This window comes from Microcaecilia unicolor, chromosome 13 (genome assembly GCF_901765095.1).
Source record: "Microcaecilia unicolor chromosome 13, aMicUni1.1, whole genome shotgun sequence".
Taxonomy (NCBI): domain Eukaryota; kingdom Metazoa; phylum Chordata; class Amphibia; order Gymnophiona; family Siphonopidae; genus Microcaecilia; species Microcaecilia unicolor.
In genome coordinates, this window is record NC_044043.1 from 61722475 (window position 1) to 61737276 (window position 14802).

The 14802-nt window shown below is 38.7% G+C and overlaps 1 protein-coding gene across 2 annotated transcripts in view; it reads right to left on the reverse strand.

The window, feature by feature from the left end:
* Positions 1–14802, reverse strand: part of RPA1 (replication protein A1) — a 93686-nt gene that overhangs the window by 8317 nt on the left and 70567 nt on the right. For both annotated transcript variants that reach the window (XM_030185713.1, XM_030185714.1), the window contains exons 14-16: positions 9016–9192; positions 6924–7031; positions 1274–1360 (exon numbers count right to left, since the gene is read on the reverse strand). In XM_030185713.1, coding sequence (XP_030041573.1) covers positions 1274–1360; positions 6924–7031; positions 9016–9192 — 372 coding nt within the window. The remainder of the gene's footprint in view (positions 1–1273; positions 1361–6923; positions 7032–9015; positions 9193–14802) is intronic.

Consider the following 14802-nt stretch of genomic DNA (forward strand, 5'->3'; position numbering starts at 1 on the left):
TCCGACTGGTACAAATGCAGCACAACGCAGTCCCAAATGGTGAGTCAGGGATTCCTCCTCTGCACCAAGTAGAACTTGCAGCTCTCCAAGCAGTTCTGAGTCAAACTTTAGTCAGACTTACCACTGCTGGCTGCTCCCTCCCCCACCCCACCCCCAACCCCACCAAAAGCTCACAGTCTACACAAGTCTTACACAGATGAGAAAATCAGGACAGATAATCTGTTCCACGCTCTCCAGTAAACTTCTTTCCTTGTTTTTTTGGGGCTGTTTTTTTTCAAGTTTGTGTTAGGAGAGCTCTATAGGGAATAGGGACGAAATAAATTCACAGGGCGTAAGACAGGGATCTGAAGAACTCCAGATATGACTCGCTACCCACAAAGCTCAACTGGGGACCAGTTGACCAATTGGACCAGGAGCAAATCACTGAACCAGACACTGAAAAATGTGTCCATCCACCTGCTGGAAATAGAAAATACTGAGTAGCTGGATTGGATGCAAAGAAAGATATGTCTCAGCTCAGTTTTTAGTTCTCTATCTCCACCTGCTGGTTGCTAGATACAACTATCACACATGTTCTAGAATAGTGGGAAGCTTTATAATGGAAGCAGAATATTTTCTGAAATGATACCAAATTTGAATAGTCTACCTAGGGAGATTAGGATAGAGGAATACTTGAAATGATGTAGAAAAATATTAAAAACCTCAGTTCTTTTGTAGGCCTCTAGGTATGGAAATGGAAAGTTGTTTTTGTTTTTTTAAGTGTGTGTGTGATGAAATCTGAATATATTTTTAATATGCCATATGCTTAACATATTTGTATGTAAATGTATTGTGTGTATTTGAGATTTTATATCTTCAACATATATACACAGATGTACATATAACTAAGATCTTGTTTAACGAATGCATATGTTAATTAGAGAAGAGGGACATAGGGAAGGACCCAGTCCCACTGGATTCAGCAGCCCCTACTGGTCCTAGCTTTCTTGTTTCTCTCTCTCTGAAAAACTAGGCCCAAGAGGACCAACTAATTCTTGTCTCCTCCTAAGGAAAAAGATCCCAGATGGATCCCCACAAGAATTTACAAAAAAACAGATCCAGACTGCATAGGCTTACTGGTCTAGGGGGTCAAAGAGGAAATACCTAGCATACTTGAAAGAAACATGCATTAGGCCAGTACTAAAAAAGCATTAACTTAAAATGTAATAAAAATCTTGTGCTACAACATACCAAACCATGCCAGGCTTTGCAGTATCATAAGTTATGTACTCACATTGAAGGTCTCTAACTTGACACGGATCCGGAAGATATATGTGCAGAAGTTAGCATTGTGGAAGACCTCCTCAAAGGCCTGCTCATTCTGTAAGGAGAACACCACAAAATTAACACACTCATCCTGAATTCTACCATCAAAAAAGATCTCCATTCAATTCAGGATCTAATTGTACCTTTATCATTAAGTGTTTTTCTTTTTCACTGAGTCTGATGTACTAATCTGCATGTTAAAAGAACCAGACGCTAAGCTTCAGTGCACAGCAAAAAAAAAAAAGCACACAATATTTTGCATCCAATTCAGAAAGCAAATATTCAAATAATTTGTGTGCATTAGCTCGTTATTTCGTTAGTGTTATCTTTTTCTGTGCCTCCTAAGGCTCTTATCGCACATTCTACCAGAGGACTGGCATTTTTATGGCAGTCTCATATAGCTTCTCCTGAAGATACTTGTAAAGCTGCAACTTGGTCTTGTTTACATCAGGATCCAATCTGGTTTAGGAAGGGTTCTTTGTTATATCCCATTGGTTCTGGACTGGACTGATGGACAATAAGGAAGGAGAAATTAACAAGTTTGAGTGCACTCTGAAGGACCAACAGAGTGTGCTCCCAAAAGAGATTTAAAGATTCTGCTTAGGGGAGGGGAGGTGTAGTTAACTGCTTTGTTGTCATTCGCCATGGGCTTGACTGGAGTTAATTTTGTATTCAAGCAGTTTTCTTGCGCATCCGGTTCATGCTTCGGGAGTTTATGCTTAATTTAAAAAAAAAAATGTATTGGAAAAAAAAAAAGGAAGGCGAAATTTGGTCTTACCTGATAATTTTCTTTCCTTGATCCAACCAGACCAGTCCATCCTATTGTTTATTGCAAAGAATTATTATATTTTGTCTGGTTTATAAGAGGAGTTATTAGATCCTCTACTGGGAACTCTCAAGTATGTGATTGTATAGATGTGAAGAACCCTGGATTCCCCCTTCTTTCTGGAAAGGTCTGAAAAAAATTGTGTTTTGCTTCCATCTGCTTTGTTACAGAAATACTGGAGAGCTTGTGCCTGTATGGTGTCCCATATATAGCAGGACTACAACTTTGTTCTGTCTCCATCTGCGGGCTAAGAGGCATAACCATCTGGCCTGGACTGGTCTAATAGAGATCAAGAGGGGAAAATCATCATCAAGACAGATCAAATTTCTCCTTTTCTGTGCGACAATTAACTACCTACAACTTTTTATTTTTTTTATTTATTAAAAACGAGATGCTTAGACAAATCGGGGGGGGGGGGGGGGGGCAGGAGAACAGCAGAGGGATCACATCACCAAATGCAGGATAAAGGGAGAGTTGCTGCAGCTGTGAAGTTAAGGGCAAAGTACTTGACCACAGAAATTGAGATGCCATAATATACATTCATTCCAATTACTCACATACACGTGGAGGGGCATTTTCGATATGACATCTAAGTTCATTTGTCCATTTTTGAAACATGTCCATTTTCGAAACCACAAAATGTCTTTTTTTTTTTTCAGAACATACCATTTGAACAAGGTTTTGTGCTCTGTGCATTTATTTTTTCAGGCCATTTTTGAAAATAAAAAAACAATTACATTAAAAATATTTATTAAAAAAAAAAAAAACAAGCAAGCAATTGGGATGTAGGAGGGGCAAGCATTTTTAGCAGACTGGTCTCCAGACATCCCAGGAGAGCATGGAGGCACCCTAGGGGGCAGTACTATGGACTTCATAGTCCAGGTACACATCTCACTGTTACTCCCTTATCTTGTTTGCTGAGCCCTCCAAAACCCACTACCCCTAACTGTACACTACTACAATAGTCCTTATGGGTGAAGGGGGAACCTATATATGGATACAGTGAGAGTTTCTGGCGAGTTCTGGGGGGCTCACAGTTTCCACTACAAGTGTAACAGGTAGGGGGAGGTATGAGCCTGGACCCACCTGTCTACAGTATACTGCACACACCACTACACTACTCCAAGGACCTGCTTGCTGCTCTAATAGACCTAGCTATAACATTTGAGGCTGCCATAGAGGCTGGTGAGTCCATTTTTATTAACATTTTTTGGGCGTGGGAGGGATCAGTGACCACTTGAGGAGTAATGGGGGGAGGGCATCCCCGATTCTTGTCAGTGGTGATCTGGTCATTTAGGGCAGTGTTTCACAAGTCCGGTCTTGGAGTACCCCTTGCCGGTCAGGTTTTCAGGAAATCCACAAATATGCATGAACGATTTGCATATAATGGAGGCAGTGCATGCAAATCAAGTTCATGCGTACTCATTGTGGATATCCTGAAAACCTGACTGGCAAGGAGTACTCCAGGACTGGACTTGGGAAACACTGATTTAAGGCACCTTCATGTACCTTATTCAATATAAAAACAGATCCTGACCAAAATGTTGATATTTTCACACTGGACATTTTTTTTGTTCCATTATAGCTGTAAAATGACCAAGTGTTAGGCACACCCTAGGCCTGTCTTCGAAACACCCCCAACACACACCCTTGTGATTTGGATACATTGCAGACAAAATGCATAGAAAATGCCTGCAAAATAGGTTTCAAAAAATATCAATTTGGACGTTTTGAGAAGACATCCGTCCAAATGGTGCTTTATGACACTTTTTGGACATTTTTCGCTTTCGAAAATGAGCCCCATAATGTATGTGCATGCAACTCCTCCCAATGCTGATAAAATTTACGTACAAAATAATGTTTCTGCTGTTAAAGCGTTCCTGAGTGTGCATGTCTTCATGGTGACTGGCATGTTATCCCATGTCTGTGCACATTGTGTGTTCAAAAATTTACATACAATTCAGTAACAGCAATGGATACAAAAATATTTTTCAGATGTGCAATAGGGACCAGAGTTTCAGCATGTCTCTAAGGCACAGATTAGTACAATGTCCTCTCAGAGAGAAGTAGCAGGGGACAATTTTGGATTACACCAAAACAATGGCTTTCCACCTTATTCTGCAAATGAGCTACTCAGCTTCTTGCATGCATGCCATGGGTTACCACTTATCTAAAGTATGACTTGAAGCAGTAAGGTAACCCAGCCACTTATGAAAGCTCTTTAGAAATGTGCACAGGGAAAAAATTCAGCTTTGCTTTAAACCATTTTTCAAATTTTCTAGTTCAATTCACACCTTTTTTTAATTATTAAAAGGAAACAAGAATCACATTAATTTATAAGTTAATGTGCACTGAATTTAGTGCTCACAAAATCAGTTTAAGATGCACTAATGGATATCCTGCTTTTCTTTCACAAGCAGAAATTTTGCAAAAGCACACTTTTTCCTTTTAGGTTTTAAGAAAAACTCTACAAGGTGTTGAAACAAATAGACAGTCTTGAGGGTTGCTAGGGCAACAATTGAAAACATTTAACTCCAGAACTGGTTTTGTGCTTAAGGGAACCTTGGTTCTCAGGGATAAGTAAGAGATCACCATCTGTATACAACATGCAAGCTAAGATAAATGGTCACTACTACTTACTATTACACATACAGCTCAATTTTACATAGAATATTGAGATGGGAATTGAGACATCCAGGTCAGAATGTGCTCAATTCCAGCAGTATTCTACAAAAGGCTCTGTCAAACAGAGCCTTTTAAAAAATATGTATAAATAGGAGCAAGAATGTATGAATTTTTGCCACACATACAATAGAAGCAACCATTTTACAAATTTACACATGGACAAAGAGCAGCATCACCTCAGCATGTTCCATGTGCACCAGCACTTGCATGTGAAAGCAACAATTTTGCAACTTCCACATGTAACTGCAGAAATTTACACATGTGGCCAGATCCATTTTTACACATTTGAGTGTCTTCAATTAAGTAGATAGGTGCAATTTTTGTGTTTGTTGTTCTGCTTAGAAATCAAAAACAAAATTGGAGGATTAAAAGAAAATTAATCCCTTAATCCTTCCTGTAAAGTTCTGGACAAACGAGCACTTTTTAAAAATCTGTGCAAGCCTCTGAGCTGATGCAAAAAATCTCACAGGGAAGTTTGTTTTAAAGGGACATATCATCTATGTAAGATGAGGAATACACGTATAGATTTTTGGTCCACCCAAGCCATGCCCCCCTTGAAATATCTCCACGTGCAAGTAGAAGCTTTCTGAAATCTCCATTTGTATGTAAATGCTGCTATTTACATGTGAGGATGCTTCCCCCCCCCCCAAAAAAAAACCCCAAACAAACCATGTTTATTGAATCTGAACAATAAAAGTTAAATACAACGGAATAGAACGTCTCAGATACAGCCACATCTTTTACTAACATTCCCAAGATCTGAATAATACTTTTCACCCCAGTTCCCCATTTCTCATGAAATATACCATACAGTTGCTCCATGCCAAAAATATGAAATGATCCATGCAAAAAAAAAAAAAAAGCATGAAGGGCCTTTAAAAACAAAGGGAACACAGTTCTTTCATTAGAAAAATCTTTTAATATTGAACTTTGATTGAAGAAAGACCCAACACGAGCTGTGTTGCGGTGCTACCGCACCTGCGTCAGGGGTCACACCAATGACAAAGGAGGTTTCAACAGACTAATTTCAAACGTCTGATGTTTTCCAAAATTTTGTATGATATGTTCCTTCGGATATAATGCAGTGCAAAACTCACGCACATCGTCAGTGTAAGTCTCAAGAAAATGATCCATAAAGTGTAAATGCCACCTGTGTGTTTTAAGCCTATAGAATTGCCTTTACTGATTCTTGAAGTGCATTTCTCTAGTTTGGCCAGCAGGTACTGCATGTTAGTTTTACACTGTTACAAAGAACTGACCCTTTCCCTTCTTTAGTTAACACAGATAAAGGAAATGCCTATAGTGATGTAATCAGCTTTTTTTTTTAATGTTGTTGTTCTGGGCAATGATTGGCCTGGACTTTGAAATTACCCAGCACTTGCTGGCTGTTGATTCAGTTTTAGCCAGGGAGAAAAGAGACACAGATCTCTTCGCTGAGGCTCAGTGAACAATTATATGTCCTGACCTTCCCAAGTACTTTTTAGAAAGTAAACAGATGTTTACTTAGTTTTCTGATCAATCCATTTTTCAGTTACCTCTTCTTGTTTGCCGATTGCACATTTTCTGTCCACTGTTCAAGTTCTGAGAATAAACACACTTGTTTGTTCACCCTACCTGTCTGGACTGATAAAGAATCCTGGTGGTTTGTGTGTTGGGTTTGAGAGTGCTTTCTGGGAACTATGGGACCACTGGGAGTGCGGCCCCAGCAACCTAGAAATTACTGGGGATAATCTGAGAGTGGGACATTCGCCCAGAGGTGGTTGTGACCAAGTCAGTAGGAGAAGTGTGCTGGTGTAGAGCACAAGCAGCAGGTGCATGCAGACATGAGTTGTGCTGGGGGATAGACCCTCTAAGTGGCCACGGGGTAACCTCAGGCAGGTGGCTAGACATTTCGTGACACCACCCCTCTTTCATACTAAGTTCTCAAATTATTCAATAATGTGAGGATGCTTTTAAAACAAGGGTAATTATTTCTAAAGTGCTATCAGCCATACACAACATGCACAGCTACCTATTTATATGAAACCATCCCAGTTCCATGCAGCTTACAATCTAGTCCAAACAAACATGTATAAAGTTTAAGAGAACATAACAAAGGAATGAATACCTTTTCTTTCAGCTCTCCAAGATAATTTGAATTTTGCCCCAGAATGGTTTCAGCTACCTCCTGGAAACAGGTTACCCACTGATTTGTCCCAAAATCTGCAATATTGGCCTGAAAGTAAGACAGCAAGGAATTTAAAAATATACCATGGAGTACTGTCTTAAGTGCTAGCAGAAAAGTCTTATAGACCTGAATACATATACCCCAAAGGAAAATAAAACAAAAAGACAGCATGATAAAGAGCAATACCTCTGAGGTATAAATGCACAAAGGATCATGATCTTACTCAGGATTGAAATTACAAAATATTTATCCACAGAAATAGTGGGAAATGAATAGAACAACTTCTCAATGGAAGCAAGAGGCATATCTGTGCATGCTATGTTGCTGCTGTACATTGCATTATATGGTTCTTCTTGAAAGCCTAAATGATGCTGCTATTAAATTAGCAGAACTCAAGAGGATAAGACCCTAAGTAGTAGCATGCTAGATTAGATTAAGAGTCCATTGAGCCCAGCATTCTGTCTCCAACAGTGGTCAATCCAACACAGCTGAAAAAAACAGGCAGATCCATTCCCCATTATTCATTCTCAGATACGAGATGACTATCCCCACACCCGCCTAGCTGATAACTGTGAATGGATCTGTCTTCCAGAAAATATATTTTAAATCTAGCTGCACTAAAACCTTAAACCAACATCATAATTGTGCATTGAACAAGAAACATTTCTAGAATTTGTTTAAAATCTGCTACCAGTTAAATTTCATGGACTGTCCTGCATTTGAAATGTTAAAAACTGCTCTCCATTAACCTGTTCCACCCACTTGTGATTTAATAATTATCTATCACAGCCATTCCCAACCCAGTCCTCGAGGCATACCTAGTCCAATCGAGTTTTCAGGATATCCACAATAAATAATAGATGTGATAGATATGCATACACTGCCTCAGTTGAATGCAAATCTAACTCATGAATATTCATTGTGAATATCCTGAAAACCCGATGGGACTAGGCATGCCCTGAGGACTGGGTTGGGAATGGCTGATCTATCATATCTCCCTTCAGCTCTCTTCTGTAATCTAAAGAGCTTTAACTGGGCATAAAGCTGAAGGTCTTGTCCTGAAATTCACACATGCAATTTGTTCGATCATTTAAAAATGTATTTAAAAAAACAGTTTTGCTTGGTAAAGAATGAATTACACAGGAGACTAAGGAAGGTTTTTGTTGGTTTTTTTTTTTTTCTTTTTGGGGGGGGGGGGGGGGGGGTCAATGACTACAAACAGAACTGAGACTGGAGCCCTTTAAGTTCTGAGGCTTTTTTCCTTCCTAATATAAATTATATGACTACAGTAATAAGGCACCTCATGTTTAAGTGGAGTAACTTCATTGAATCTGTGATGTTTTACTTTGGCTACATTTGCTCTTTGCCTCCCGGGGCAGCTACCTAATATGCATGATGGTTAAGCCAGCCCCTGCATATGCCATTACCTGTGCACTACTATGATTGTTTGACCACAACTCCACTTGGCTCTTCTCTCCCACTTTTCTCGATTGAGGTAAATCAATTTGCTCTTTTTATCATAAAGACAGTTACGAAAATTTCTCAAACTAAACTAAAACCTAAGCCATTAGAAGAGAAAGTCAGCTGCATTTTCAATATGTATTCCAACAATATTAAAGAACAGAAATGGCTTTTCTCTTTCCTGCCTAAGATTAATGACTTCTACAGCTTTCCTGTTTCTCCAGCCATCGACGTCTTAAGAAAGCCTCTATATATGAAATGCAATGAGGGCGAGAATGCTGGATAAGGACTTCAGAGGTAGTTCCTAATTGTAGGTGATCCGTTTGCAACAACTAAACTAGCCAAAAACAAATACCAATAGTCCCCTGTACCTTATATGTTGACCTTTTCTACATACAAGAGACTCTCAAATTCTTATTTTATGAAATTTTTGACTCTCACTACTGCTAACTACTAAGTGGTACTTTGTGTTGGATGCATTTTTGCATATTAGTACCACCATGGGTCCCATTTTGTATTCATATTACATATGAAGCGTAGAATGTCTCGGAAAGTTTCCGATGGTACTCACCGACAGGATCAAACGATATTTGAAGTTTGGGAACTCGCAATTGCATTTCTCACAGCGGTACAGCCCATTCTGCTGGTCTATAACTTTCTTGTTGCAATCCTGAGAGGGACAAGCTTGGTACAAACAGTTTTCTTTGCGGAAATACACAATCGTAGCCACACTGGTAAAATAATCTGCCTGAGAGAAATATTGGACATATAAACTACAGTTATTACTTTATGACTTCAAACTCTAAACTGCCATTGAACAGAGAGCTTAAGAGAGAAAAACACAAAGACAGAGTCACATGTCTGGGCAATACTAATAGTTAAGGGTCACTTGAAACGTACAACTCATAAAATTGTTTATTTCTAAGCACCATGCTTCCACAAGCTGACACGGCTCCTGGGCTCCATCAACTTAAATGAAGCACCTAAGCCAGCAGTTTCTTAGAACTAATTGCAGAGCATTGTGACTGCAAGTACTGCCTTGCACAGACGGTTGAAAGTAGATTCAGTTCTCGGTTACTCCCAGAAGAGGACAAGAGAGATTTCATGCTCCACCGATCCCCCCACCCCCCCACAAACTTCCCGAGCCTTGCAGGCAGAAACCTGGGTCCTTCCTTTCCTTCCAGAATAGTGAAATAATTGAAAAGGCTGAGAAGTCTTTACAGTAATTCATACATTACAGACCATAAAGACCTGATGTGAAAGTATAGATTTATCAGAGGTTGCCAGATATCCCTGAAGTCTAAAGCAGCCTTTACCAAAGTTAAGAGTGGAGTGCAGAATTCATAGAAAATAGTTATCTGCTGAAAAGAAAGGTAAACAGAACACTGGAAACAAATGTCATGAGTATGTGTAATCAGAAAGAATTCTTTCCTATGAAACCTAAAAACAAAAAAAAAGAGGTTCAAAGCAGGTACATTCGGGAGCAACATTAGAAAACAAATGGCCACAGAAAGAGTTGTGAATGTGTACAGGTGGCAGCAGAAAATTAACCAAATTCAAGGAAGCTAAGCACAGAGGATCCCTGGAAAGGAGAAGACATTAACTGGGGCCTATGGCAGTGCAACAAACGGGGCAGACTAGACAAGCCCTTATTCTCTGCTTCTGTACTGTAATGTATTTTAATTTGAGTACTTATAATCTGCTTAACCATAGCAAGTCAAGGCAGAATAAAAATGCATCAAAGATCATATCTAAGATCAAATATAAAAATACATCAATAAAAAAATTCAAATTTACAATATCAGCTTAAACCAATACTCTGATACATTAGAATTTTATCACATTGTATTACCCTAAATATTTTACAAAAAGGTATGTCTTCTTTTCCAAAACAGGATGTGCTTATTAATACCTTTAATATCATTTGAAATTTCATTCCAATACAAAAGGACCCACACACACACTAATCTTATCAAACATTTTTTTCAATGCAAATTTTTAGGAGATTGAAACTAGGAATGTACTGAATATTTGTATTTGGCCGAATAGTGATTTAAATTTGAATACGAATAATTGAGGTCTCTACTGTGCTCAATCCTACGGAAATAAAAACCTGATCTGATTTCAAATTGCATCTTTTATTATTTATGCTAAAGCTCAGTGCCCGTTATTCGTATTCACTATTCATATTCAGCCAAATACTTTTCATTATTCGTATTCAGCTGAATAGTAAAATAGAATAGTAAAATATGCTATTCGGCACATCTCTATTTGAAACTGTAGTTTTCTAGCCGCCACCAATCTGATAGAGTCTGTCGCTAACTGCAATTCCAATTCCTCACACATGTAAACTGGGTCAAACCATACAATATTTTAAAAACTATACCTTTAATAGAATCCTAGCTTGGATCATAAGCTAGCATAAATGCATAAAAAAAAAGGAAATGCATGCCACCAATTCTTCCCCGCCCTCCCAAACAAGTAACTTAGGTTGCTCACTTAAAGAGGCAAAACACAATAGCTATTTCTTAGAAAATCCCAAGTAAATTACAATACAACATCAAAATGTGGTACAATTATCACCCTAATCAGTATAAAAAAAAAAGTGATACTCAAGATTAAAAAAAAAGGGTTTACTTGACTCAAGTCAAAGATGCCCAAGACCATCTTAGGATACTTATTTGGGCTTCCATGGTCAATGTGGAATCTAGTGTTAACACCAAAGGGTCTGGACCAATGAGATGCCTATCCCTGAAACCAAAGGCTCCTGAAATGGGACCAAATTGATCCAGTGTTCAATACCACAAACATTTATTCAGTAGAGCATAAGTTAATTGCAACATCTCTTGAAACAGAATTAAGACTAATCATCAGTGTAAAATAGGGAATCCCTAGATCATTAGATTAACAGAAGTCCTCCGAAAAACACTGAACAGGGATCAGGGACAATAGGGGAACCTTAAGGTACTCCCACAATCTTGTTGCCAGTAGTCAGACAACTGATTATTCTAAGAAACTAGATATGATTTCTTTAGAAGTCTGAAAACCAATGTAATACTGGGCTACCCATACCTAGATCATTTAATTCAGAGAAGCAACCATAATCTACTAAATCAATCAAAAGCAAAAGGACAAGTCAAGCTGCTTCAAAATTATCTACATCTCATATAGACACATTTTGCCTTATCAAAGTCACTAAGAACATCTTAGTATTAAATGAATCTCAAAAGACAGCCTGCGTTTTAGTAGATCATGTGCATCCAAATAACTTTGTAATTGCTTGGCTGCCATGGCCTCTGATAATTCTGCCGGTATAAGGCGGCTTGCTATTGGTCTATAATTAGAGCATTATCTAAGGATCTTTACTACCTGGCTTCAATCTAGGAGTTTGACAAAAATGAATCGGAAATTTTCCCTTCTGATAATAGTTGAATCAACAAAATAGCAATCCAGAAAACAGTTTGACTTGGGGGTGCTCACACTTCAAAACCCGGGCACGGATGTTATTAAACATGCACTCTCTGCGAATTGCAAAATCAGCTTTAGAATCTCAAATGGAGACACATGAGAATGTGATCAGTAAGCTTAATCTTAGTTCTGAAAAACGCTGCTAAACTAAAAACAGACACTGTAGAAACATGGGCAAATTCTGGTGCAATAATTGATTAATCATCCAAAACAGTTGCTTGGTGGCATTAATCAAATCATCAATTAAACTTAGAGGAATAAATGTGTTTCACTTCCTGAATTGCTCGCTTATATCCACTAATTTGGGTGCACCACTGCTGATGAATTAATACATTCTTCATTGCCTTCCACTGCTATTCCAGACAATGACGCATTTGTTTCTTTTGTAACAATGAAGAATTATACCAGTGAACCAGCCTTTTTAACCCTAGAACGCATATTGGGGGCCTTTTAGGCCCCCATGCTTACATTTTTGCTATTATCTGCAAAATTACTTTAGTTAGAATTTTGAAACTCAAGGTATTACTCAAGTATGTCATTGTTGATAATATCCAGTTGTTCATATAATTTTTTTTCATAGGCATTATGGTGTAACAATGCTTGTTTGGTGAAAACTACATCTGTACGAATTGGGGGCCTTTTAGGCCCCCGCTGTTTTTATCATGTTCTCAGAAGTGTTTGTGTCTCAAGTTACTTTATTTGTACTCAGTAATGCTGGTGGAGGGGCCAGGGTGTGGATAATAACATGTGAGGATGTCATGTGATTTTTGGAGGGAGTGATAAGGCTATGACATCACCTCAGGTCCTCTGAACACTGAGGACAGTATACACTGTGAGCTAATTGCTGAAGGACCTGTGATAAGATAAGCTGTTGAGAGGAAATCTGTTTCATTTTCTAACATCTAGTCAGCAATGGCACAGTCTTCCTCCAAGTGTCTGACTGACCAAGAGATTGAAGCGATTATGTTTCAAAGCGATGATGAAAGTGAACTATCTTTGTCTGATGAAGAATATCTGCCACCAGCTAATCAAACATCCTCATCCAGTGATTCTTCTGATGATGATGAAGAAGTGAATCTAGTGGATCCTCAAGAAGTGATAAGTAGAACATCCAAAACGAATGTTTTTTGGGACAGTAATCCTACATTAGTCGGACGTACTCCAATACACAATATTGTGAGACAGGCTCAAGGAGCTGTGGGAAGTCCCAGTTACTTTACCCCTAAAGATGTATTCTGTACTTATTTTTCTGACAATATTGCAGAAGAGGTCCTATTATGTTCAAACCTAGAAGGAAGACGTATCGCTTCAGCAAAAAATAAGTCCTGGAAAAATATCTCAAAAGAGGAACTTTATGCATATATTGGACTTTTCCTGCTGGCAGGGAGTCAAAAATCGTATGATGTCCCAATACGAGAATTATTTCTGGACCCACTTTCTGATCCACACTATAAGGCGACAATGTCAGTGGGCAGATATGAGGAAATTAGAAGGATCATTCGCTTTGATGATAAGCGAACTCGTGCAGCGAGGTTTGAAACAGACAAATTAGCCCCTATCAGTTATATCTGGAACATATTTATCAAAAATTGCACAAAACCTTACAATCCTAGTACTAATGTTACTGTAGATGAGCAACTTGTACCGTTCAGAGGACGCTGCAAATTCATACAATACATGCCCAGCAAGCCAGCCAAGTACGGTATAAAAATCTTCTGGATGTGTGATTCTGCAAATTATTATGGCATAAATGGCGTAATCTACTGTGGCAAAGAGGTTGGTGCACCAGTACAGAAGGATCTGGGGTCTGAAATAGTCAAAACTCTTGCTGTTCCAATATTCAATTCAGGTAGAAACATCACCATGGACAATTATTTCACCAATGTTGAACTAGGCAATTTTCTGCTTGCAAAAGCTATTACACTTGTTGGTACTATAAAGCAAAACAGACGAGAAATTCCAGCAGCACTCAAACACAATCGTCAGCGAGCACTTTATGAGAGTGTCTTTGGATTCAATAACAAAGCGACTTTGGTATCTTACAAGGCAAAGAAGGAGAAATCTGTAATTTTTCTCAGTACCATGCATCACGATTGCAGTGTTGACAGCAATAACCAAAAATTGAAACCAGAAATCATCCTGCATTACAATGCAACAAAAGGAGGTGTAGATAAAATGGATGAGATGGTGGGAGAATATTCGTGTAAGAGGCAAACAAAACGATGGCCTGTAGTACTATTTTCAAATATGCTTGATGTAGCAGCCCTAAATTCATTCATTATTTATACAGAAACTCATCCTGAATTTCATGCACAGAGGAAGGAAAGGAGACGCTTATTCTTGAAGAACCTTTGTCATGAACTTGTAATACCTCACATCCAAAAATACTAGGACTAGAGGGCATTAGTTGAAGCTACAGTGTGGTAAATTTAAAACGAATCGGAGAAAATTTTTCTTCACCCAACGTGTAATTAGACTCTGGAATTCGTTGCCGGAGAACATGGTACGGGCGGTTAGCTTGACGGAGTTTAAAAAGGGGTTAGATAGATTCCTAAAGGACAAGTCCATAGACCGCTATTAAATGGACTTGGAAAAATTCCGCATTTTTAGGTATAACTTGTCTGGAATGTTTTTACGTTTAGGGAGCGTGCCAGGTGCCCTTGACCTGGATTGGCCACTGTCGGTGACAGGATGCTGGGCTAGATGGACCTTTGGTCTTTCCCAGTATGGCACTACTTATGTACTTATGTACTTATGCCAAAGAAAACTAAAGAAGCAATGAAACGGTGTGGCGTACAGTTTCAGATTACTCCAGAGCCAGCAGAAAGAAAACGAAAGCGTTGTTTCATGTGTCCAAGAAACATAGAGAGGAAAACTGAGCGATATTGTT